The 25,617-nt window shown below is 43.1% G+C and overlaps 2 protein-coding genes across 2 annotated transcripts; both read left to right on the top strand.

Annotated features, from left to right (window-relative positions):
• Positions 1 to 1,279: 1,279 nt before the first annotated feature.
• On the top strand, positions 1,280 to 5,450 carry LOC123953933. The gene is given in 4 exon segments (XM_046024371.1): positions 1,280 to 1,507; positions 3,373 to 4,208; positions 4,210 to 4,762; positions 4,948 to 5,450. Coding segments are annotated over 4 exon segments (2,082 nt in total). The 3' UTR covers positions 5,413 to 5,450.
• Positions 5,451 to 6,708: 1,258 nt separating this feature from the next.
• LOC123953931 lies at positions 6,709 to 10,879 on the top strand. Its single transcript, XM_046024370.1, is given in 4 exon segments — positions 6,709 to 6,936; positions 8,802 to 9,637; positions 9,639 to 10,269; positions 10,377 to 10,879. Coding segments are annotated over 4 exon segments (2,160 nt in total). The 3' UTR covers positions 10,842 to 10,879.
• The last annotated feature ends 14,738 nt before the right edge of the window (positions 10,880 to 25,617 follow it).

The raw sequence follows: 25,617 nt of genomic DNA, 5'->3' as shown, positions 1-25,617 counted from the left end.
CCCCGTGTGCAAAGCACCATACCGAGCGTTCGTTCAGCTCCGATACGTGATGCCAAAAATGTTTCTCGTGGTGGTTATGTTCATTTTCCATCTCCAGCTGCATGGGTGAGTGTCCTTTTGTTTTTCAATTTTTCCAAAATTTTATAGTATCCGATTTTTAAAATTTTGTCAGCTGGTAGATGAGAAATACCATTAACTTGGGTGGGGGTTAGTTTGTATTTGGTTTGTATGTCCTTGTATTTCGATTTGGTAGACAATATTTCTGTTTCTTGAAAATCCTTTGACAAATATACTGAAAGACCCCCTTCCTCCTTGCTGAGGGCTTTTTCCAGAGTGCTGAAACAAGGCCGCCACGCCAGAACAAACAGCTATGTCTTTGCCTTGAACCCAACGCCTGACTGTGCTTAATTTAAATAGACCAATCAGGTTCCTGTAACTAAGCATCTGCTTCTGTAAGTCCGCCTCCCGCTCCCCCGCTCTATCCCCCCTTTCCGCCTTTGCCTTCGCGCGCACGGGTCCTCCAAAGCCAATCCACTAAAGCCAAGTATGCCTTTTTCAAATGTTCAAACTGTCAGCCAATCAGCCCCGCCTCACCCAAAACTTGTTTGTACCTGTCTATAAAAACCCTGCACCACCCCAGCCTGGGGTGCTCAGCTGGCAGGAGCTGCTGACCACCCGCAGGCGCCCGCGTTACAATAAAGATCCTCTTGCTATTTGCATCCTGTGGTAGTGTTGAATTCTTGGGTACAGGGATCCGCGGGTCTTACATTTGGAGGTTCCACCGAGATCATCGGACTCCTGCCCAAGGATCCAACTGACTCCCACCGGGAGATAAGCTGGCCAGCATTTAAGCCTTAATACCTGGGTTCTCGTCTTCTGTCTCATGTTCTCGTTTTCCGTCTGTCTGCCTATACGCCTGTATAGGACTGTACTACTACACGTAGTAGATCTGTATTCTGGGCAGCTTGAGAAGGAGTTGACGAACTCTGACTTCTCCCCTGCCACCCTGGGGGACGCCCCAGGGATCAGAGGGGCCCAATTTTTCGGGGCCCCACACGTATCCGAGGGATACGTCTGTCTGTGGGCCACAGAGGATTCCTCACGGCCGTCTGAATCTGTACTTTCGGTTTTGCTCCGAAATCGCGCAGCGTTTCTTTTTGCCGGCTCGTTAAATGTCTTATGTGTTTTGTGTATCTTTCTCGTTGCACTTTGGGTTTCCCTTGATTCCATGTGTGTGACTATGTAAGGCAGATAAACTGGTGCGCCCCCGCCCCCACGAATGTGCAGCTGGGGCGAAGAAAAAAAGAGGGAGCTCAGAAGTGGGCTAGGCAAGCTGGAGCGGAAGCTAGAAGGAACGCCCCTACCGCCTGGGCTGCACGGTGCGGCGCGGCTGCAAGTTCTGAGCTGCTCCTCTGTCCAGGCAGTCGGGGGCCTCCTGACTCCTGCAGCTGCTCGCCATCTCTGTGCCCTTGGGAGAGAAAGAGACACTATGCCTAGCAAAGAAAATGTGCGATTTTAGAGACAGAACCAGTAAGTAAGAGACAGGTATGCCAGAAATAGAAACAAGAAAGATAGTGGACAGGAGGATATAAGGGAGCCAATGGCTGTAACCAGAGCCAACTGGGGTTGGTCTAACTCAGGACAGAGACCTTAAGGAATATTCCCAAGCAGCTGCCAAAACTTCTTTGTTTTGGGGAAGTTCCCTGCTTTCTCTGGCCTGACTTGGACTGCTTAACCCTAAGTTAAGTTTGATGTTTCAATTAAGATCGACATGCCTTTTAAGTTATCAGCAGTAAATGTAAAACTTCAAAGTTTACTGAAGGTCAAATAAGCTCATGTTACTGGTTAAAATTTGTTAGCAAAAAGAAATTACTAAACTGATGGTTAATTGTCTGTCTCAAAGTTTTAATGGGTAATTGTTAAAGTAGCTTTCAAAGTCTTTAGTAACCTAAAAGTTCAAAGTTTTGCTTGGATAACAAATAAAATTAAATTTGTTGGACATCTAGGTCTTTTTCAGATAGAATAGAATACCAAAGCATTGATTACTGAACATAAGTTTGTGCTTTTAACTTATTATAGCAAGGAAACTAAGAATATTTAAATCTGTTGGTAAACATGTTTTGTGCTTAACTGATTCATAATTTGCCATCTAAAGAATTCTGTTATAATGTTCACAATTGGTTAATACTTAGTTTTCGCTAGAGATTAAGGTGTTTCTAAGAGTACAAAATTCTGCTTAGTGTAACTAAGACTGATGAAAATAAAGAAAGCAACTCTGTATGTAGGAAAGTAGGAGATATGTAAGAAAGATTTAAGGAATGGGAGATCTCAGGCGAGCTGAGCTTGCAGCTGCGGGGAGGGCCCAGGGATGCTGAGTGGCTAGGTGTACCATGGCTGGTGCTACAAGTCCCCCTGAAGCCCGAGCTCTCACTGGCTGCCTCTGTAGCATCCTTTTCTCTGGTGCTGCCAAGCTGGTCCACATCTCACCTGGATTCAGAGCTCAGTGCTACATGGGTCCTGGGGGCTCCCCCGGGACGGCCCAAGGACTGCCATTGGACCCTTGGCCAGAGAGATAAAAGAAAGAGGAGGCCCACACAACTCCCTAATGTGATAGATGCTGCCTTCCCTTTGACTCGTCCTGCCTGGGATTTTAATACGGCCGAAGGTAGGAACCACCTAAATCTTTACCGCCAGTTACTCATAGCAGGTCTCCATAATGTGGGGCGCCACCCCACCAATTTGGCTCAGGTAAGACAGGTCACTCAGGGATCAGAGGAATCTCCAACCGCTTTCCTAGAAAGGCTTAAGGAGACTTATCGCAGGTATACGCCCTTTGACCCAGATAGCAATGAGCAGAGAGGAAACGTTTCTATGACGTTTATATGGCAGTCAGCACCAGATATAAGGAATAAACTACAGCGCTTAGAGAATCTACAAGATTTCTCTTTGCAAGATTTATTAAAGGAGGCAGAAAGGATTTTTAATAAAAGAGAGACTTAGGAAGTTGCAGGAAGAAAAGGAGGAAAGTTGCAGGAAGAAAAAGAGGAAAGTTGCAGGAAGAAAAGGAGGAACGACTTAGGAAATTGCAGGAAGAGAAAGAGGAGAAACTAAAGAAGGAGGCTGAGGAAAGGGAAGAAAAACGAGAACGTAAACGAAGTAAGGAACTTAGCAAAATCTTGGCCGCCGTAATGCAAGGCAGCCAAGGACCAGAGGCAGGAAAGTCAGACAGGGAGGGAGACATAAGGAGGTCCCAAGTAGACCGAAACCAATGTGCCTACTGTAAAGAAAGGGGACATTGGGCCAAGGAATGCCCGAAGAAATTCCGACACCCTAAGGAAAATGCTAAGCAAGTCACAAGACTTATGGCTTTAGACGAAGACTAGGGCCGTCAGGGTCAGGAGCCCCCCCGCGCCTGAACCCCGGGTAACCCTAACCGTTGGTGGGCAACCAGTCACTTTCTTAGTAGATACAGGGGCTCAACACTCCGTTCTAACCAAGAGCCTCGGACCATTAAGCGACGGGATGGCATGGATTCAAGGAGCAACAGGAGGAAAACAATATAAATGGACTACAGAGAGAAGAGTACATTTGGCTTCAGGTAAAGTTTCTTACTCGTTCCTTCATGTGCCTGACTGCCCCTACCCACTCCTGGGGAAAGATTTATTAACGAAGCTCAAGGCTCAAATCCATTTTGAGCCTCAGGGGGCCACTGTGACCGGCCCCAGCGGGACTTCTTTACACGTCCTTACCCTACAGTTAGAAGAAGAATATAGACTTCATGAGGAGCCCTCCCAACCTCAGAGAAATATAGAGTCCTGGCTTGCGTCTTACCCGGATGCCTGGGCGGAAACAGGAGGAATAAGACTAGCTATCCAGCAGCCCCCCATTCACATACAATTAAAGGCAACGGCCATTCCTGTCAATGTTAAGCAATATCCTATGTCCAATGAGGCCTACCAGGGCATCAAACCGCACATACGGCGGTTACTAGACCAGGGCATTTTGACCCCATGCCGGTCTCCCTGGAACACTCCTCTGTTACCTGTCAAGAAACTTGGTACCAATGATTACCAACCGGTTCAGGACCTTAGAGAGGTCAATAAGAGGGTAGAAGACATCCACCCTACGGTGCCCAACCCTTACAACTTACTTAGCACCCTGCCTCCAACCCACTCCTGGTATACAGTCCTAGATCTCAAAGATGCTTTCTTGTTTGAGACTGAGTCCTCAGAGTCAGCCCCTCTTCGCCTTTGAATGGAAGGATCCAGACTTGGGAATATCAGGTCAGTTAACCTGGACACGGCTACCACAAGGGTTTAAGAATAGCCCAACGCTGTTCGACGAAGCTCTTCACCAGGACCTGGCCGACTTCCGGATCCTTGCTGAAACACATGGGACACGGCCCGACCTAACTGACCAGCCCATGAAGGATGCAGACCTGACCTGGTATACTGATGGCAGTAGCTACCTGCAGGATGGAAAACGACGAGCAGGAGCGGCCATCACGACCGACTCTCAAATTGTATGGGCAAGCGCGCTACCAGAAGGCACTTCGGCGCAGCGGGCAAAATTGATCGCCTTAACCCAGGCCCTTCAATTGGCAGAAGTTTTTCTAGATACCTTTTCAGGATGGGCAGAAGCCTTTCCTACCAAAAAGGAAACCGCCAACATAGTCGCCAAGAAGCTACTGGAAGAAATTTTTCCAAGGTATGGAATGCCGGAGGTACTAGGGTCTGACAACGGGCCCGCCTTTGTCTCCCAGGTAAGTCAGTCGGTGGCCAAGCTGCTGGGGATTGATTGGAGACTACATTGTGCTTACAGACCCCAGAGTTCAGGACAGGTAGAAAGAATAAATAGGACCATTAAGGAGACTCTAACTAAATTACTGCTTGAAACTGGCTCTAAAGATTGGGTATTGCTCCTACCTCTAGCACTCTATCCGGCCAGAAATACTCCAGGCCCCATGGATTAACCCCCTTCGAAATTCTCTATGGTGCTCCGCCCCCCGCTGTCACGTTCTTTGCGCCAGATATCTCTGCTCATTCCCCCTCCCCCTCCATACAGGCCCATCTGCAAGGCTTACAGCTGATGCAACAAGAGGTCTGGAAACCCCTGGCAGCCGCCTACGAGGAAAAACTTAACACCTCATTGCGGCCTCATCCCTACAAAATCGGAGACATCGTTTGTGTCCGCAGACATCGAGCCACAAACCTTAAACCCCGTTGGAGAGGACCCCACACGGTACTCCTGACAACGCCCACGGCGCTAAAAGTTGACGGGATTGCAGCCTGGATCCACGCCTCCCACGTGAAAGCGGCACACCCGGAAGAACAAACAGGACACCCTCAGAACTCGGAATGGACCGTCCAACGCTCCCCAAACCCACTAAAGATGAGACTCATTCGCCGTTGATCTTACTCTTTTGCTTATTCTCTTTCCCTTCCCCCGTTTGAGAGAGAACCTGCCAGGTTAATTGCTTGGGAAAATATGGGCTGGTGCCGTTTACAGGGGTAGTTAGGGAAACAATGGATAAACTCAGAGAGAGATTGGCCCTTACATCCTAAATAAGCTTGTTCAGTTCATCAAAGACCGCTTGTCAGTAATCCAGACAATGGTACTGACACAGCAATATCAACTCCTCAAACAAGCCGAACCCCAAACTGACATAAGTACAGGACAAATGGATATAAGATTCTATCCATGATAAAGAAAAAGGGGGGAATGAAAGACCCCCTTCCTCCTTGCTGAGGGCTTTTTCCAGAGTGCTGAAACAAGGCCGCCACGCCAGAACAAACAGCTATGTCTTTGCCTTGAACCCAACGCCTGACTGTGCTTAATTTAAATAGACCAATCAGGTTCCTGTAACTAAGCATCTGCTTCTGTAAGTCCGCCTCCCGCTCCCCCGCTCTATCCCCCCTTTCCGCCTTTGCCTTCGCGCGCACGGGTCCTCCAAAGCCAATCCACTAAAGCCAAGTATGCCTTTTTCAAATGTTCAAACTGTCAGCCAATCAGCCCCGCCTCACCCAAAACTTGTTTGTACCTGTCTATAAAAACCCTGCACCACCCCAGCCTGGGGTGCTCAGCTGGCAGGAGCTGCTGACCACCCGCAGGCGCCCGCGTTACAATAAAGATCCTCTTGCTATTTGCATCCTGTGGTAGTGTTGAATTCTTGGGTACAGGGATCCGCGGGTCTTACATTTGGAGGTTCCACCGAGATCATCGGACTCCTGCCCAAGGATCCAACTGACTCCCACCGGGAGATAAGCTGGCCAGCATTTAAGCCTTAATACCTGGGTTCTCGTCTTCTGTCTCATGTTCTCGTTTTCCGTCTGTCTGCCTATACGCCTGTATAGGACTGTACTACTACACGTAGTAGATCTGTATTCTGGGCAGCTTGAGAAGGAGTTGACGAACTCTGACTTCTCCCCTGCCACCCTGGGGGACGCCCCAGGGATCAGAGGGGCCCAATTTTTCGGGGCCCCACACGTATCCGAGGGATACGTCTGTCTGTGGGCCACAGAGGATTCCTCACGGCCGTCTGAATCTGTACTTTCGGTTTTGCTCCGAAATCGCGCAGCGTTTCTTTTTGCCGGCTCGTTAAATGTCTTATGTGTTTTGTGTATCTTTCTCGTTGCACTTTGGGTTTCCCTTGATTCCATGTGTGTGACTATGTAAGGCAGATAAACTGGTGCGCCCCCGCCCCCACGAATGTGCAGCTGGGGCGAAGAAAAAAAGAGGGAGCTCAGAAGTGGGCTAGGCAAGCTGGAGCGGAAGCTAGAAGGAACGCCCCTACCGCCTGGGCTGCACGGTGCGGCGCGGCTGCAAGTTCTGAGCTGCTCCTCTGTCCAGGCAGTCGGGGGCCTCCTGACTCCTGCAGCTGCTCGCCATCTCTGTGCCCTTGGGAGAGAAAGAGACACTATGCCTAGCAAAGAAAATGTGCGATTTTAGAGACAGAACCAGTAAGTAAGAGACAGGTATGCCAGAAATAGAAACAAGAAAGATAGTGGACAGGAGGATATAAGGGAGCCAATGGCTGTAACCAGAGCCAACTGGGGTTGGTCTAACTCAGGACAGAGACCTTAAGGAATATTCCCAAGCAGCTGCCAAAACTTCTTTGTTTTGGGGAAGTTCCCTGCTTTCTCTGGCCTGACTTGGACTGCTTAACCCTAAGTTAAGTTTGATGTTTCAATTAAGATCGACATGCCTTTTAAGTTATCAGCAGTAAATGTAAAACTTCAAAGTTTACTGAAGGTCAAATAAGCTCATGTTACTGGTTAAAATTTGTTAGCAAAAAGAAATTACTAAACTGATGGTTAATTGTCTGTCTCAAAGTTTTAATGGGTAATTGTTAAAGTAGCTTTCAAAGTCTTTAGTAACCTAAAAGTTCAAAGTTTTGCTTGGATAACAAATAAAATTAAATTTGTTGGACATCTAGGTCTTTTTCAGATAGAATAGAATACCAAAGCATTGATTACTGAACATAAGTTTGTGCTTTTAACTTATTATAGCAAGGAAACTAAGAATATTTAAATCTGTTGGTAAACATGTTTTGTGCTTAACTGATTCATAATTTGCCATCTAAAGAATTCTGTTATAATGTTCACAATTGGTTAATACTTAGTTTTCGCTAGAGATTAAGGTGTTTCTAAGAGTACAAAATTCTGCTTAGTGTAACTAAGACTGATGAAAATAAAGAAAGCAACTCTGTATGTAGGAAAGTAGGAGATATGTAAGAAAGATTTAAGGAATGGGAGATCTCAGGCGAGCTGAGCTTGCAGCTGCGGGGAGGGCCCAGGGATGCTGAGTGGCTAGGTGTACCATGGCTGGTGCTACAAGTCCCCCTGAAGCCCGAGCTCTCACTGGCTGCCTCTGTAGCATCCTTTTCTCTGGTGCTGCCAAGCTGGTCCACATCTCACCTGGATTCAGAGCTCAGTGCTACATGGGTCCTGGGGGCTCCCCCGGGACGGCCCAAGGACTGCCATTGGACCCTTGGCCAGAGAGATAAAAGAAAGAGGAGGCCCACACAACTCCCTAATGTGATAGATGCTGCCTTCCCTTTGACTCGTCCTGCCTGGGATTTTAATACGGCCGAAGGTAGGAACCACCTAAATCTTTACCGCCAGTTACTCATAGCAGGTCTCCATAATGTGGGGCGCCACCCCACCAATTTGGCTCAGGTAAGACAGGTCACTCAGGGATCAGAGGAATCTCCAACCGCTTTCCTAGAAAGGCTTAAGGAGACTTATCGCAGGTATACGCCCTTTGACCCAGATAGCAATGAGCAGAGAGGAAACGTTTCTATGACGTTTATATGGCAGTCAGCACCAGATATAAGGAATAAACTACAGCGCTTAGAGAATCTACAAGATTTCTCTTTGCAAGATTTATTAAAGGAGGCAGAAAGGATTTTTAATAAAAGAGAGACTTAGGAAGTTGCAGGAAGAAAAGGAGGAAAGTTGCAGGAAGAAAAAGAGGAAAGTTGCAGGAAGAAAAGGAGGAACGACTTAGGAAATTGCAGGAAGAGAAAGAGGAGAAACTAAAGAAGGAGGCTGAGGAAAGGGAAGAAAAACGAGAACGTAAACGAAGTAAGGAACTTAGCAAAATCTTGGCCGCCGTAATGCAAGGCAGCCAAGGACCAGAGGCAGGAAAGTCAGACAGGGAGGGAGACATAAGGAGGTCCCAAGTAGACCGAAACCAATGTGCCTACTGTAAAGAAAGGGGACATTGGGCCAAGGAATGCCCGAAGAAATTCCGACACCCTAAGGAAAATGCTAAGCAAGTCACAAGACTTATGGCTTTAGACGAAGACTAGGGCCGTCAGGGTCAGGAGCCCCCCCGCGCCTGAACCCCGGGTAACCCTAACCGTTGGTGGGCAACCAGTCACTTTCTTAGTAGATACAGGGGCTCAACACTCCGTTCTAACCAAGAGCCTCGGACCATTAAGCGACGGGATGGCATGGATTCAAGGAGCAACAGGAGGAAAACAATATAAATGGACTACAGAGAGAAGAGTACATTTGGCTTCAGGTAAAGTTTCTTACTCGTTCCTTCATGTGCCTGACTGCCCCTACCCACTCCTGGGGAAAGATTTATTAACGAAGCTCAAGGCTCAAATCCATTTTGAGCCTCAGGGGGCCACTGTGACCGGCCCCAGCGGGACTTCTTTACACGTCCTTACCCTACAGTTAGAAGAAGAATATAGACTTCATGAGGAGCCCTCCCAACCTCAGAGAAATATAGAGTCCTGGCTTGCGTCTTACCCGGATGCCTGGGCGGAAACAGGAGGAATAAGACTAGCTATCCAGCAGCCCCCCATTCACATACAATTAAAGGCAACGGCCATTCCTGTCAATGTTAAGCAATATCCTATGTCCAATGAGGCCTACCAGGGCATCAAACCGCACATACGGCGGTTACTAGACCAGGGCATTTTGACCCCATGCCGGTCTCCCTGGAACACTCCTCTGTTACCTGTCAAGAAACTTGGTACCAATGATTACCAACCGGTTCAGGACCTTAGAGAGGTCAATAAGAGGGTAGAAGACATCCACCCTACGGTGCCCAACCCTTACAACTTACTTAGCACCCTGCCTCCAACCCACTCCTGGTATACAGTCCTAGATCTCAAAGATGCTTTCTTGTTTGAGACTGAGTCCTCAGAGTCAGCCCCTCTTCGCCTTTGAATGGAAGGATCCAGACTTGGGAATATCAGGTCAGTTAACCTGGACACGGCTACCACAAGGGTTTAAGAATAGCCCAACGCTGTTCGACGAAGCTCTTCACCAGGACCTGGCCGACTTCCGGATCCTTGCTGAAACACATGGGACACGGCCCGACCTAACTGACCAGCCCATGAAGGATGCAGACCTGACCTGGTATACTGATGGCAGTAGCTACCTGCAGGATGGAAAACGACGAGCAGGAGCGGCCATCACGACCGACTCTCAAATTGTATGGGCAAGCGCGCTACCAGAAGGCACTTCGGCGCAGCGGGCAAAATTGATCGCCTTAACCCAGGCCCTTCAATTGGCAGAAGTTTTTCTAGATACCTTTTCAGGATGGGCAGAAGCCTTTCCTACCAAAAAGGAAACCGCCAACATAGTCGCCAAGAAGCTACTGGAAGAAATTTTTCCAAGGTATGGAATGCCGGAGGTACTAGGGTCTGACAACGGGCCCGCCTTTGTCTCCCAGGTAAGTCAGTCGGTGGCCAAGCTGCTGGGGATTGATTGGAGGCTACATTGTGCTTACAGACCCCAGAGTTCAGGACAGGTAGAAAGAATAAATAGGACCATTAAGGAGACTCTAACTAAATTACTGCTTGAAACTGGCTCTAAAGATTGGGTATTGCTCCTACCTCTAGCACTCTATCCGGCCAGAAATACTCCAGGCCCCATGGATTAACCCCCTTCGAAATTCTCTATGGTGCTCCGCCCCCCGCTGTCACGTTCTTTGCGCCAGATATCTCTGCTCATTCCCCCTCCCCCTCCATACAGGCCCATCTGCAAGGCTTACAGCTGATGCAACAAGAGGTCTGGAAACCCCTGGCAGCCGCCTACGAGGAAAAACTTAACACCTCATTGCGGCCTCATCCCTACAAAATCGGAGACATCGTTTGTGTCCGCAGACATCGAGCCACAAACCTTAAACCCCGTTGGAGAGGACCCCACACGGTACTCCTGACAACGCCCACGGCGCTAAAAGTTGACGGGATTGCAGCCTGGATCCACGCCTCCCACGTGAAAGCGGCACACCCGGAAGAACAAACAGGACACCCTCAGAACTCGGAATGGACCGTCCAACGCTCCCCAAACCCACTAAAGATGAGACTCATTCGCCGTTGATCTTACTCTTTTGCTTATTCTCTTTCCCTTCCCCCGTTTGAGAGAGAACCTGCCAGGTTAATTGCTTGGGAAAATATGGGCTGGTGCCGTTTACAGGGGTAGTTAGGGAAACAATGGATAAACTCAGAGAGAGATTGGCCCTTACATCCTAAATAAGCTTGTTCAGTTCATCAAAGACCGCTTGTCAGTAATCCAGACAATGGTACTGACACAGCAATATCAACTCCTCAAACAAGCCGAACCCCAAACTGACATAAGTACAGGACAAATGGATATAAGATTCTATCCATGATAAAGAAAAAGGGGGGAATGAAAGACCCCCTTCCTCCTTGCTGAGGGCTTTTTCCAGAGTGCTGAAACAAGGCCGCCACGCCAGAACAAACAGCTATGTCTTTGCCTTGAACCCAACGCCTGACTGTGCTTAATTTAAATAGACCAATCAGGTTCCTGTAACTAAGCATCTGCTTCTGTAAGTCCGCCTCCCGCTCCCCCGCTCTATCCCCCCTTTCCGCCTTTGCCTTCGCGCGCACGGGTCCTCCAAAGCCAATCCACTAAAGCCAAGTATGCCTTTTTCAAATGTTCAAACTGTCAGCCAATCAGCCCCGCCTCACCCAAAACTTGTTTGTACCTGTCTATAAAAACCCTGCACCACCCCAGCCTGGGGTGCTCAGCTGGCAGGAGCTGCTGACCACCCGCAGGCGCCCGCCTTACAATAAAGATCCTCTTGCTATTTGCATCCTGTGGCAGTGTTGAATTCTTGGGTAGGGGGATCCGCGGGTCTTACAATACATCATTGTGTATGTCTGTCCACGAGAGTTGTGCCCTATTCTTGTGTCGTTGAATGTCCTCCCTCCCCAAAATATGAACTTTATCAATTTTGTGGGGGCAGACTTGAGTTGTTTTCCTCTTAATTCTCAATGTAGTCTAGTATTTTTTAGTGGTTCTGTGCCTGTGGTCCTTAACTAAGCCCCTATGTCTAAGCCATATTATTTCAATGTAGAGCTAGATTCAGTTTGGTAAGATTTAGTAAATTTCTGCCTTTTATTTTTAAAATTTTCACTATTTGCCTATGTGTGTATATGTGGTACTGCTTTTGCTCAGATTTATTTTGATGTATATTTGAAGGTTTTTACTCCAGACAGCTTTTCTTTGATATTTTAAGACAGTAATTTATTTTCCAATGTGGAATATTTTTGTTTTTAAAGCAATGAAATCAGTTAAGTCTACATTATAAAAAAACAACCGAACTCACTAGATACAAATCCTAGATTTAGTATTTTCTAGCTGTGTAGACTTCTAGCAGGAATCTCCTAACTGCGTGTGCGTGTGGATGTCTTCTGATAATGAAGCAAGAAAAATTAGTTAAAATCATTCTCCATCAGCTTTTCTTTTTCACTTGTTCATTCTTAAAAGAACAACAAAAAAAAGAACACGCCAAGCTGGCACATCTCATCACGTGACGCGGTGGGCATAGCACGGCAGAAGACCAGGAACAGTGAAGCCACGGTGGGTCTGGTTGCAGACTTTTTCTGTGCTGCTTACTAGCCTGTGAACTTGTGGAGCTTACTGTATCTGTGTGTCTCCATTTCCTCACCTGTTAAATATGCTTGGTAATAGTAGCTTGCTCATAGGTTTACCCTGCAGATTAAATGAAGTCACGTTTGCAAAGCACTTACAGTAGTTTTTGGTATATAGTAAGTGTGACATATGGGATTGCTATGTAATTGGTAAGTAGGATGCTTGGGTACCTCTTCAGGTTCCTTGACTCCGCCTCCCGCCGTGACGCCCGCACCGCCTTCTCAAATGCTAACTGGAAGTTAAGTTCCAAATGTATACTTTTCCCTACCTGTCAGTTCCTATGAGGGTATGCATAGCACACACAGTTTTTCAAATTTATTTTTGGCACTGAGATGAGCTGCTTTGTGATTGTGTTTTGATTTTCTAAGTATTTTAGCGATAAAATAATCTCCTTCTTAAAGGATGCCTTTCCCCTTCTTTTTTTCATTGCTACTGATGCTCTTGGGTCTGGGAGACGATTCTCCTATACTCACATTTTTCCCTGAGAGACACAGGAAAAATGACCCTTCTGGTGACTGCTGGGTATTCACAAGCCATCTTTGGTGCTGATGAGCTGTGGCTAGTTTGGAGAGAGTCCCTACATCTTTCTACCTAGGCTGCATCTCTGCCTTACTTTGTTTTCTTCCAGATTTGGGGAGGACATCATGAGGCACATAAAAATTCTTCATCCCAGTATTGTTCTCTGATTAGGGATTAGAGAAGCCGCTTGTTCTGTCAGTTTGATCCTAGGATAAAACTTGTGTCAAGAATTTCTGCTGTGAATAATATACAGGCAGTGACCTAACCTGTACACCCAAACTAGTTAAAAGTAGTTAAAAGTGTGTATGATATTTTTATATCCATTTCTCATTAAGAATGACTAAATCTGATGTGTGCAGATGAAATTCTTAGTTTACATGAAAAGAAGATTTTTTTTTCCCCTAGCAACTAATTGTCCTGTTGAGATTACACGTGGATATGCACAAGTTTACTGCCAGTTGCGATAATGGTATTCTTTTTTATCTGATATCATGCTTCTTAATACAAAAATGTCACCACGATATGGAGTTTGGGCTCCCAGTATGTCTCTGCAACTCACATTTTTATAAACTCCTCCTAAGGCTCATCCTACATGTACTTCATCCTAGGAATAAAATGTGCCATGAGAAACACCTTGCCTGCATTAGCCATTTTCACAGTAAGGTATAATTATCTTTCATTGTCTCTTTTCTGAACTAAAAATAGTTCCAGTTCTTCTGTAAGAACTCCAGAAATTTCAACTTAACGGTAAAGGTCAGTGAAACAACTGAGAGGGGAGTACTTGGAATAAAAACAGAACCCACTCTCACAGAAAAAAATCAAAACTTTCTATGATATGCCAATGGTAGCAGAAAAAAAAAAAAACTATTTTGAAAATGAAAAAAAAGAGAAGCTTCATCATTTCATTTCTTACATGGTACATTATATTATCAAGTCTTTCATGAAGTATTTCACCAAAGTTTGTTTGAATCTGTAGTCAGATTTCAGGATTATTTCCAGGGTTCTTGAATACTGGGCTCCTGATTCATTCTCCGTCTTAAAAATGGAATTGTCAGAACAACAAGGAACATAGCATCTGACAAGAAAAGCAGGAGCCAAAGTCATTTCATTAGCTGAAAAACCTTTTTAAATGATAAAATGAGGGGCTCCTGGGTGGCTCCGTGGGTTAAGCGACTGTCTTCTGCTCAGGTCATGATCCCAGGGTCCTGGGGTGCAGCCCCGTGATGGGCTCCCCACTCGGCGAGGAGTCTGCTTCTCCCTCTCCCTCTGCCTGCTGCTCTACCTCCTTGTGCTTTCTCTCTGTCAAATAAATAAAATCTTCAATAAAATAAATGATATAGTTACGCATTGGAGTCCCCTAAGTACAGCTCTGTTCAGACCAGATGAGAAAGGTCATAGCTTTGAGGCGCCCCTGCTCTTTGAGGTATGGTAGATATTTGGATGTCCATTTGACACAAATAAGTGGTTTTTCCTTTTCTTTTTTTTTAAGATTTTATTTTATTTACTTGGGTGGCTGGAGGGACAGAGAGACTCTCAGGTAGACTCTGCCCTGAGCGCAGAGCCCAGCACAGGCCTCCCACCACCCTGAGATCAGGACCTGAGTTGAAATCGAGGGTCGGAAGCCTAACTGACTTACCCACACGGGCACCCCGAAACAACTCAGTAGTTTTCTGTTAAGACTCTCTGAAACTTGAAAAATCACTGTTACATTTTTCAGTTCACGGACTACATAATTTGTTCTCTTTACAGATACACAAATAGCTTTTGTTTTAAGTGCTCCAAGAACGAGACATAATGACGTTAATTGGGCACCTCCTAGCCTCTTAATTTTAGAAATCAGAAATGTTCTTGATTAGCCTAAATAAAGGTTCGGGGCAGACCTATGTTCCCACCTCCTTCCTACACAGCTGCAGGTTCTTTCCATCAAACTGATGGGCACGTGCACACCCCCGTCGGCTGCTGGAAATAGAGTGACCAGTGAGCATCACTGATCCGGACTTCCAGAAAATGATGGGTGGTCTTCTTTTTCCAAATCACCCTACTTGAAGGAAGGTTTTGTTCTTTACCACTATCTACACATTTTGTATTTTTACTTAAAATGTATTAAGAGATTCATGTAAATGAGTCTATATACTAAACCTCATGGTGATGTTGTTGTTTTTGATTTCAGGGCGGGCCTGTGTTTTCAGGCCCTCTTTCTAATTAGGCGAATCCTGGCTTTTACTCTTGCCAATTTCCTTCTGTTTTCCTCCTTGCTTTTCAGTGGGGTTTCCCTCCCGTTGGTCTCGCAGTTAAAGAGCACCCCGACTGGACTCCCGCACACAGCTGCCCTGCTCTGATATGCCCAGGGCTCCAGAACTGTTCCTTCCTGCCTGCTCTTTACCCACAACCAGAATTTCCAGTGCGTCACCAGTTGATTTCACTTGGTTTTAAAAACGAAGTCATGAGATGAATACATCTTATGTAAATGTCATTTAAAAGAGAATTATTAACCCAAAGAAGTTCTACCTGATCCGCTTTGGGCTACACAGAGCTCCCTGGTGCCCCTAAATCCTGTCGCAGGCAGCTGCCCTCTCTGAATGACATGGTGCGTCCGTGCACAAAGGGACCCCCTGCGCTTCTGCCGTACGAGGTACCCCTGGAAATGGAGTCCTTTTCTCCATTTCTCTGCGCTCCTTCTCACTTTTTTCTCCCACTCGGATTCCTGATGCTTTAATTCTGGACTATCCCAGACAGGAGCAGCAGACTGCGGGTCTCTAAAAAAAACTTGAGGCTTCACCGAGGGACCGTGTGTAGGGGTTGAATTAGTAAATTTGGCGGAAGACCCCAAAGCAGCACACGTGAAGAGATTTCTGAGGCCTGAGACTCCAGTGCTCTGGTGGTACGTGGTCAAATTAGAATACAGCGCAAAAAAAAAAAAAAAAAAAAAAAAAAAAAAAAGGCCAGAAAACAAAAACACCTAAGGATGCATTGGAGGCGTTCGTGCGATCAGCACAGAGATTAGCTCTCCTCGTGGTATCAGAAGCTGAGGAAGAAGTGACCAAAAAGAACAATCTTGGCAAAATTCTCAAGTTAGAAATCCAGTCTAATAAAAATCAATGGCCTGGGCGAACATGAAACTATGATACGCTGCCTTTTATTGGTCCTGTCTTTTGACTAAATCTGCCGCAAGTTTGTAGTGAATCTGTTTCAATCCGTGTTGGTGTGCCCATATATTAAATCGTTGTGGTTCCAGTAATAACAGCGTGCCAAGACAACGGCTGATTGCTGGCTTTCTCTCTGCTTTTTTAAATTGAGGCATAACTGACATGACATTTCAGGTGTACAGAATAACCATCCAATATTTGTACATATTGGGAAATGATTACCATGGAAATCTACTTAACGTCTACCACCGTACATAGGTACAAAAATAGTTCTTCCTGTGATAAGAACTTTTAAGATTTATTCTCTTAACAACTTTGAAATATGCAATACAGTATTATTATTAACCCTAGTTACCATGCTGGGTATTACAGCCCTATGACTTACCTATTTTATACTTGGAAGTTTGTACCTCTTGACCCCTTTTTTGACCGCCCTCTACTCCTACCTCTGGTAACCACCAGTCTGTTCTCTGTGTCTGTGAACTTGGCTTTCTTTTTGTTGTTGTTGTTTAAGGTTCCACACACAAGTGAGATCAAACAATATTTACCTTTTTCTGACTGACTTATTTCACTAAGCACAACACCCTCAGTTCCATCCATGGTTTTGCAGATGGCAAGACTTCATTCTTCTTTATGGCTAAGTAATATTCCGTTGTGTATATACCACATTTTCTTTACCCATTCACATACTGATGGTCAGTTAGGTTGTTGACATATCTTGGCTTTTGTAATAATGCTGCAGTGAACATGGGAGTGTGTATGTCTTTTCAAATGACTTTTTTCATTTTCTTTGTATAGATACCTACTAGTGAAATTGCTGGAACACATGGGAGTTCTATTTTTAAATTTTTAAGGAAACTCTATACTGTTTTTCATAGTGTTTGCACCAATTTACATTCCCCCCAACTATGTACAGTTTCTCCATATCCTTGTCAACATTTATTTCTTGGCTTTTTGGTAATAGCCATTCTATTGGGTGTGAGGTTATCTTGTGGTTTTGATTTGCATTTCCTTGATAATTAATGATGTTGAGCATTTTTTCACATACCTCCTGTGCATCTGTAGATCTTCTTTGGAAAACTGTTCAGGACCTCTGCCCATTTTTTAATCATACTGCCTTTTCGTTTTGGTTTTGTTTGGTTTTATTATTGTGTTGTATGAGTCCTTTATATATTTGGATATTTACCCTTCATCAGATAAATAACTTGCAAACACTTTCTTCTATTCTGTTGCCCTTTAATTTTATTATTTCTTTTGTTCTGCAGAAGACTTTAAGTTTTTACTTTAAAGTCCCACTTGCTTATTTTTGTTGCCTTCCCTTTTTGTGTCAAATTTTAAAAAAATCATCCCCAAGACCAACGTCAAGATGCTTACCACCTACCTATGTTTTTTTCTGGGAGTTTTAAGGTTTCAGGTCTTATATTCAAATCCTTAATCCATTTCAAGTTAATTTTTGTGTGTGGTATACAATAGTGGTCCAGTTTCATGCTTTCGTATGTGTCTGTCCAGTTTTCCCAGCACTTTATGGAAGAGCTTTTCCTTTCCCCACTGTATACTCTTGGTTCCTTTGTCATGAATTAATTGACCATATGTGTGGGGCTTTATTTCTGGGCTCTCTGTTCTGTTCCATTCATTGGTGTGCCTGCTTTTATCAACTGTTTTTTTTTTTACTATAGCTTTGAATACTTTTTTAAAAAGTGTAAATAGAACTGAATAAAATCTTACATCTTCAAGAGAATAGTTAACAGAAATTCTGAAATACAAAAAGAAAAACTGACCTTAAGCCTCAGATAGCCTCTAAGTTTTTTCATGTATTGTCCATCATAAAAGAAAATGCACATACATGACAGACTGAGAAAACAGAGTCAAAAGAATCCAGAACAGTAGAATTTCCTTCCACTCTACAATAACTAAGCTTGTCATCCTAGATAATAAGAGACCTCACAGTGATGTGATGAGCACTGGGTGTTATATGTGACGGAGAAATTATTGAACACTACATCTGAAATTAATGATGTACTCTAGGTTGGCTAACTGAAATCTGGAAACCATTGAGATATTGTACAACTGAAAATATTACAGTGGAAAATTGCAAAGCTCATAATTAGCAAATCGATAGACAAGTATAATGACAAACATATCTGATGAAATATCATGTTTCACCATTTTCTGAAAGGGCTCAAATGAAAAAAAATTATAACATCAAATTTGGTAAGAATCTGCGGCAACCGCAGCTGTCAGACATTACCAGAGGAAGTACAAAATGGTCCAATCATTTGTAAAAATAACTTTTCAGTATTTGAGAAAATTTAAAATGTACCTGCCTTATGACCAGTGAGGGGGGAGAAAAAGAAAAACAAATTCCTTAGAGTAGAATCCAGCTGATACAGAGGGAAGGATGGAATAAATGATAATAAATAGAATAAAGGATTAACAAGTGAAATATTGATAAGAAATTGCATCCTTATATAGGCTCTGATATCTTCCTGGATACTAGTTTTTAATTAAAATTTAAAAAGTGGTAATTTTAAAGAGAAGAAAAAGGTAGACAACCCCCTAACAAATGATGTAGACCTGTCCTCACCAACACTGGGACAAATTGCCATCACTCCAGACATTATGCACTAAGAAGGGCACACTATCATTTCAGATGAATTTCTGTCAAAAAGTAGAGTAGAATCTTGATTTTAATTTTGGGACACTTTATGTGTCCTATAATCTGAAAACTCTCCTATAATCTGAAAAAAAAATCAAGAAGCACACAGAAAACTCAGGAACTGGGGGCGCCTGGGTGGCTCAGTGGTTTAAGCCACTGCCTTTGGCTCAGGTCATGATCTCAGGGTCCTGGGATCGAATCCCGCATTGGGCTCTCTGCTCGGCAGGGAGCCTGCTTCCCTCTGGCTCTCTCTGCCTGCCTCTCTGCCTACTTGTGATCTCTCTCTGTCAAATGAATAAATGGAATCTTTAAAAAAAAAGAAGACGACGAAGAAAGACAGACTTAGGAACTGTTCTGTGCTGAAAGAAACTATAGAGACATGTCAGTTAAATACAATGTTGCATAGGAGTTGGATGCTGAGACACAGGGGAAGAAAAAGCTGCGGTCATGGCAGACCACAAGGAAAAGAACATTCTCTGCCATGACCACAATGCAGTTATCAACTTCAGGAAATGTAACATCGATACAGTTATTATGTAACACATAGTCCACATTTAAATCCCTTCGACTGTCCCAATATTATTCTTCATAGTCACTTTTTAGTCCTTTTGAGTTCAGTCTCTCTCTATGTATAAAGAGGCATGATACCTCCAAATTATTCATTTGATAACAAAAAATATTTAGTGCCTACATTATATACGTCTGTATTTCTGTATGTTTATAGTGTGTATGTATACATAGGGGATTGCGCATGTGTGTGAGAAAATGCACACGATAGAAATAATTCATGACTTTTGTTAATGCAAGAATAGTAAAAGAAACTCACAGATACAAGTTGTGTGTAATTTGAAATGATAGCAAGACAAAAGTTACTATTTTAAGAATTCAGTTTTAACAATATGTAAAAAGAATAATACATCATAACAAGTGAAGTTTTTTCCACCTAGACAAGGTTGGACTATCATTCTAATGGTAGTTAAATCAATTCATTACATTAAGAGATTTAGGAAAACAAAACAAAACAAAACACAAACACCTTAATATATGTAGAGAGGTATTTGATCAAATCCAATGATTATTCCTAACAGAATTTAGAGCAAACTACAGCACATTAGGATTAGAATGTAACTTCCTAAAGGAGATCTACAAGCCTTTAGCAAGTCTCCTATTTCAGGATAAAATGGCCTTTACCAACCAAGCACGATATCAGAGGTCCTAGAAAGTCTTGGGTGTTGGGAGGTGGTGTAGGGCGTGAGTGCATACGTTTGTGACAAAAGTGGCACCGTAGGGCAGTGGTGAAAACATTATTCTCAATAAATTGTACTATTATGGTTTATTTTTCTGGGTGGGGGGGGGGACTCAGGCTTTGTTTCCTACCATACACATGTTTAAATTCCAATTGAACTGCCAACCTAAATTTGAATACAAAATGGTGAACCTCTCTCTCTCTCTCTTTTTTAAAGACTTTATTTATTTATTTATTTATTTAATTTGACAGAGAGAAGGTGCCCCTGAGCGAGCTTACAAGTGGCAGGAAGGGGCAGAGGAGAAGCAGACTCCCCGCGGAGCTGGGAGCACAACATGGGGCTTGATTCCAAGACTTGAACTGGAATCAGAGGAGTCCAGCGCTTGACTGATTGAGCCATGGAGGTGCCCTAGAAATAGTAAATCTCTTAAAAGATAATATAAGAAAATATTTTCAAGGGGCGCCTGGGTGGCTCAGTGGGTTAAGCCGCTGCCTTCGGCTCAGGTCATGATCTCAGGGTCCTGGGATCGAGTCCCACATCGGGCTCTCTGCTCGACAGGGAGCCTGCTTCCTCCTCTCTCTCTGCCTGCCTCTCTTCCTGCTTGTGATCTCTGTCTGTCAAATAAATAAATAAAATCTTTAAAAAAAAAAAGAAAATATTTTCAAGGCTATCAAGGATTATGAAAGTAATTCTTAAGAGAACAGAGTGTTAACCATAACAAAAAAGTGATGACTTTTCTGATATCCAAATTAAAACCTCTCCTTATTAAAACTCACCAGTAACAGAGGCAAAGTCACACTATAGAGTGGGAGAAAATGTTTGCAATTGGTAATATATTAAAAAAAAAAAAAGATCTCCTACATACCAATAAAGATGTGATAAGGGACACTAGAAAAATAAGCAGAAGCCTCAAGATTACATTTCAAAATGTAATGAAATGTCCAGTAAATACATAAAAATGTGGGGGCGCCTGGGTGGCTCAGTGGGTTAAAGCCTCTGCCTTGCGCTCAGGTCATGTTCCCGGGGTCCTGGAATCGAGCCACACGTTGGACGGTCTGTTCAATGGGGAGCCTGCTTCTTCCTCTCTCTCTCCCTGCCTCTCTGCCTGCTTGTGATCTCTGTCTGTGGAATGGATGAATAGAAATCTTAAAAAAAAAAAAAATGTGGCCCACTCCATTAGTAAACTAGGAAATAAAAATAAACCATAATGAGGGGCACCTGGGTGGCTCAGCTGGTTAAGCATTCAACATTTGATTTCAGCTCAGGTCATCATCTCAGGGTCCTGGGACTGAGCTCGTGTCCCTGGCTCCACACTCAGCCGGGAATCTACCCGAGGATTCTCTCTCTCCCTCTCCTACTCCTCCCCCCATTTGTGCACATGCATGTGCGTGCTCTCTTTTTCTTGCTCTCTCAAATAAGTAAGTCTTAAAAACAAACAAACAAAAAAACCCAAAACCACAACATAATGAGAGAGCACCACAAAAACACCAGAATACCTAATGTTAAAACGGTTGGTAGAATTTGTGCAGATGTGGAATCTTGGGAACTCTCATTTCACGAGCGGGGAAAACTGTTGGACCTTATTTATCAGTCCTAAATAGCCGTACCACTGACCCTGCAGTTTCCCTCCTTGGTGTCTATACGACAGAAACTTGAACATGTATGTGCCAAGGGACCTGCACAAGAACTCTCATAATACAATTATTTCCAGAAGCCCTACACAGAGCACATCAAGTGGGATCAACTGTGGTATATATTATTAGTGATACAGTCATACATTCGAATGCTATATGGCAAAATAAATAAAATAATTACAGCAACATGCCACACTGGATAAATCTCCTAGAAATATTGAGCAGAAGAAATACTTAAAGGAATATATACAGTTTCATTCATGTTTAGATAAAGTTCGAAGCCGACAGAAATGAATGGTTGGGAATGCACGAGTCTGTGATGAAAATATAAGAAAAAGCAAGACAGTGATTTTTATAAAGGTTAGGAGAGGGATTGTAATTTAGTGGTTGTATTCTGGGGGACAGACTGCAATCTAGGGAGAGACCTAGAGCTGCTTCCTGACTCGGGTTCTGTGATAACCGTGTTCTCTGTGTATTACTTTGTTAAACTGCGCTTTTATTTGTTTTCCTCTGCTTATGGTATTTACCCAACTAAAATTTTAATAGTAACAAAAGATTAGCTTTGCAGAAAAATTCTAATAAATGGAGAAGCAAAAGTAGGATGAATTTTGATAAAAATCTTAAGTATTTATTGATGTTTTAAAAGCCAAGCTCATAGATACAGAAAACAGATGGGTATTTGCAAGAGGCAAGGGTCCGGGGATGGGAGAAATGGGTGAATTGGGTTTTTTGCTGTTGTTTAAATAAATTGAATAATAATAATAAAAATACCCCAGCCAGCCTCCCAGGCCCACCTTAGTAAGGCAGCCCATAAGCTTGAGCTCAGTAGTCAGCCTCAGTCAGGGGGAATATTGACTTTTGGGTAGGTTAGTGCTTGTGACTTGGCATATGCCTTGTACCCCATACCCTAAAAATTATATAACATAGCAGTACTGAAATAAAATTTCCAGCTCTATTTAATTCTAAAGAATAGGAAAGTAATCTAATGATTTTCTCCAGTTCTGGTTGACCCTTAAATTTGAAAAGTCAGAATTAAAGATAAAGAACTGATAGAAAATAGAATCATTATTATTAAATCACAACTGTACACGTATATGTGAGATTCCTGTGCCCGGGCTGGAATTATAGGCAACAATAGAAGCGATTTTTATAAGATAGGCATCTCTCACTCTAGTTTAAACCCCAAGTCAACATGAACAAGCTTAACTTTAGAACAAATCTTGATCAATATTTATAAAAGCTTGTTGATTTACTGTCTTATTGCTAGGAGCTAAACTGGAATTTCTCCAACTTTTTAATATTGTTTTTCAAATTTTTTCTTAACTATAACTTTTAGCAGAATGTCAGAGAACTTATGATTAATAAAGAACACTGTAGCAAGCGTTTCCAAATGTATACACATTATATAGATAGAATTTAGAGAGGAAGTTTTTGATTCATTTGAACTAATTCTTCAGATTAATGTTTATATTACATATGTTATGAAATATTACTGAAATCACAATGGTACATTTTAAAAGGAAAATGTAGCATCAATGATTTGTGACAATTTAGACAGTAAATATTTTAAAAGGTAATGACTACCTTATGTTTAGGCTCAAGGAGTAGGACACATTTTCCTTGGCTGACTCTGGTTCAGGTAATTGCTCTGTGATCGAAAGCCATAATTAGCTCCTGTAGGACTTGAAAAAGACAGTGAGGTAAAGGCCGTGTGTGTTCTTTAGGTATTTCAGGTTGCTGCTCTAGGCTGTGCATTTTACTTGGTATTCATTCAAGCGGGGTCTTAATGAATTAAAGAATTTGAATTCAAAATACTAATTCATTCTAAAGAGATCTAATTGTACCATGGGTATGGACATCAGAAAACACAAGTTAGTTGTGAGATAATATGATGTTGTCGTTTTAAGCCATTCAAGTTTTGGTACTTTTGACTTTTTCTCTTCCTGTGTATCACGCAAAACTGACCTAGAACTGGCAAGGCAGCCACAGGAAACCATTGCAGCATGTATGGGAAGCTCATGGCTGTGAGTGGAAAAGGCCCGACAGGATGGCGGCGGGTGTTATCCTGGCTCTTCAGTGTCTTGGCAGGCAGTGATTATGTAGAAGAAATTGTCCTTGCCCATGCAGCCCAGCTTGAATCCTTAAAATGATTCTGAGTTCACCACAGTTGGAGCAGTGCTACGAGAATGTCTTGTGTTAAGTAGATTTTTGGATATTTGCACTGATTCGGTCTCGTTCTGAGTTCTGGAACTACAGAATACAAATTTAGCGTACATTAACGTGACGGCTCTTACAACACTTGAAGGAGCACATTCTCTAGGTCTGAAGCCTCCTCTTTTTCTCAGAATACTTGGACTGTAAAGGAGTGAAGTGGTCCTTGTTATCTCTTAAGGGATGTAACTCATTGATCAGTATGGCAACTGCTGTGGGCACACACACGTCCCATCTACCTGCTTTGCAAAGCAGATTTTAAGAGAAACCCATCCACTCTCAACAAGTGATATGATGAAGACTGAAAGGATAGTGTAAAGAAGCTTAAGTCAGAAAATAAATTCTTAAAAGATGTCTGAGGAAGCTTCAGTTAACAAGAAGCTGCTGCTAGATTGGGAACAATATGAAGGCAAGATGAAGACAGGCCCTTAAATAGCTCTTGGTGGGTGCAATGGCTCAAAACAAGCAAACCCTGTGTAGAGACTAGTTCCAACTGATCTACATTTGGGGTCCTCGTTGGGGGAAAATGCAAAGTCGTATTTACCCTTACCTTTGCATGATTCTTTGTTAGAATCTATAATGAATTAAAAAAAAATTACACTCTTAAAATACATGGGCATGGAAGTGCAACGAAAGCAAATCAAAGCTACGCTCCTCTGCATTGTCCTTGGTACAAGCAGCTGGTTCTCCACCGCGTGGCGTGTCCAGATGCAGAAACAAAGTGTGAATGTGTGTCTCTGTGAACTGCCAGATGGTGTTCCTTCTCTCTCTCTCTCTCTCTTTTTTTTTTTTTAATTTTCCTGTTTGAGATTCAGGATGTTTTCTTACTACATTAATCTCTTATAAAAGTTCTTCAAATTAAAAAGCAAGACAAATTATTTGTGTGTGGGTGTGGATGGATGGATGTGTCTGTGTTGGTGTAATAAATAGTCTTTGTACCAGCGTTTCCTTGTGGGTGTATTTTAGGGCTCTCTGACTTGGGATCCACCCCCTACATCAATCTGAAGTTTAATGTCACCTGCTCTACTTGTCTGTCCTGACTTGCCTTCTTGGGGCTTCTACCTCCTTCCGACATGGGGCATTCCGACCCTCTCTCTGGTGTTAAAAATCCTCATGCCACTCACAGTAGAACTGTCTTTTCGTTTTGGTAGCTGGAAGTTTTGAGTATCTCCCATTCTTCAACCATCTGGGTATTTGTTCCCCATTCATGCTAGGAAGGTATCAATAGCAAAGAATAAGAATAGATCATTATGCCCCTTGCACATCATATATATCACAGTGGTAAACACCAGTTACCAACCTGCTCTGAATTTATGAGGAAGCAGAAAATCCACATGCCTTAAAGGAGGCCATCAATTAAGTTTATACATTGAAAATTCTCCTTTATAGCTATGGCATAATGGAAATTGTATCTTAAATGCTAGGTATTTATTTTTCAAAACATTTGTTTCATAATTAATCTTTACTTCTGAGTTGGGATTATACAGATCTTATAAATGGTATAAATGGGTATAAATGCGTATAAATGGCAAGCTGAAATGTTTGATCTGTGGTTATTTTATTGTATCAAAATATACAGGATGCCTAATGTTCAGAATATTTACAGTATCTTAATTCTTTGTTTATATTTTGATCTTTAGACACATTAATCAGCTATTTAATTTCATAATTTGCAGCTTGGAATTTTTAATAACACAGATTAAAGGATTTATTTTTCTCATTTCCCCTATTTCCTATGTCCATTGACTTGACTCTCCTTAGGCCATTGTTGCAGTATTTTTTTGC

This window comes from Meles meles, chromosome 12 (genome assembly GCF_922984935.1).
Source record: "Meles meles chromosome 12, mMelMel3.1 paternal haplotype, whole genome shotgun sequence".
Taxonomy (NCBI): Eukaryota; Metazoa; Chordata; class Mammalia; order Carnivora; family Mustelidae; genus Meles; species Meles meles.
Note: the sequence above shows the minus strand (reverse complement) of the source record. Positions and strands in the feature narration are given on the sequence as shown.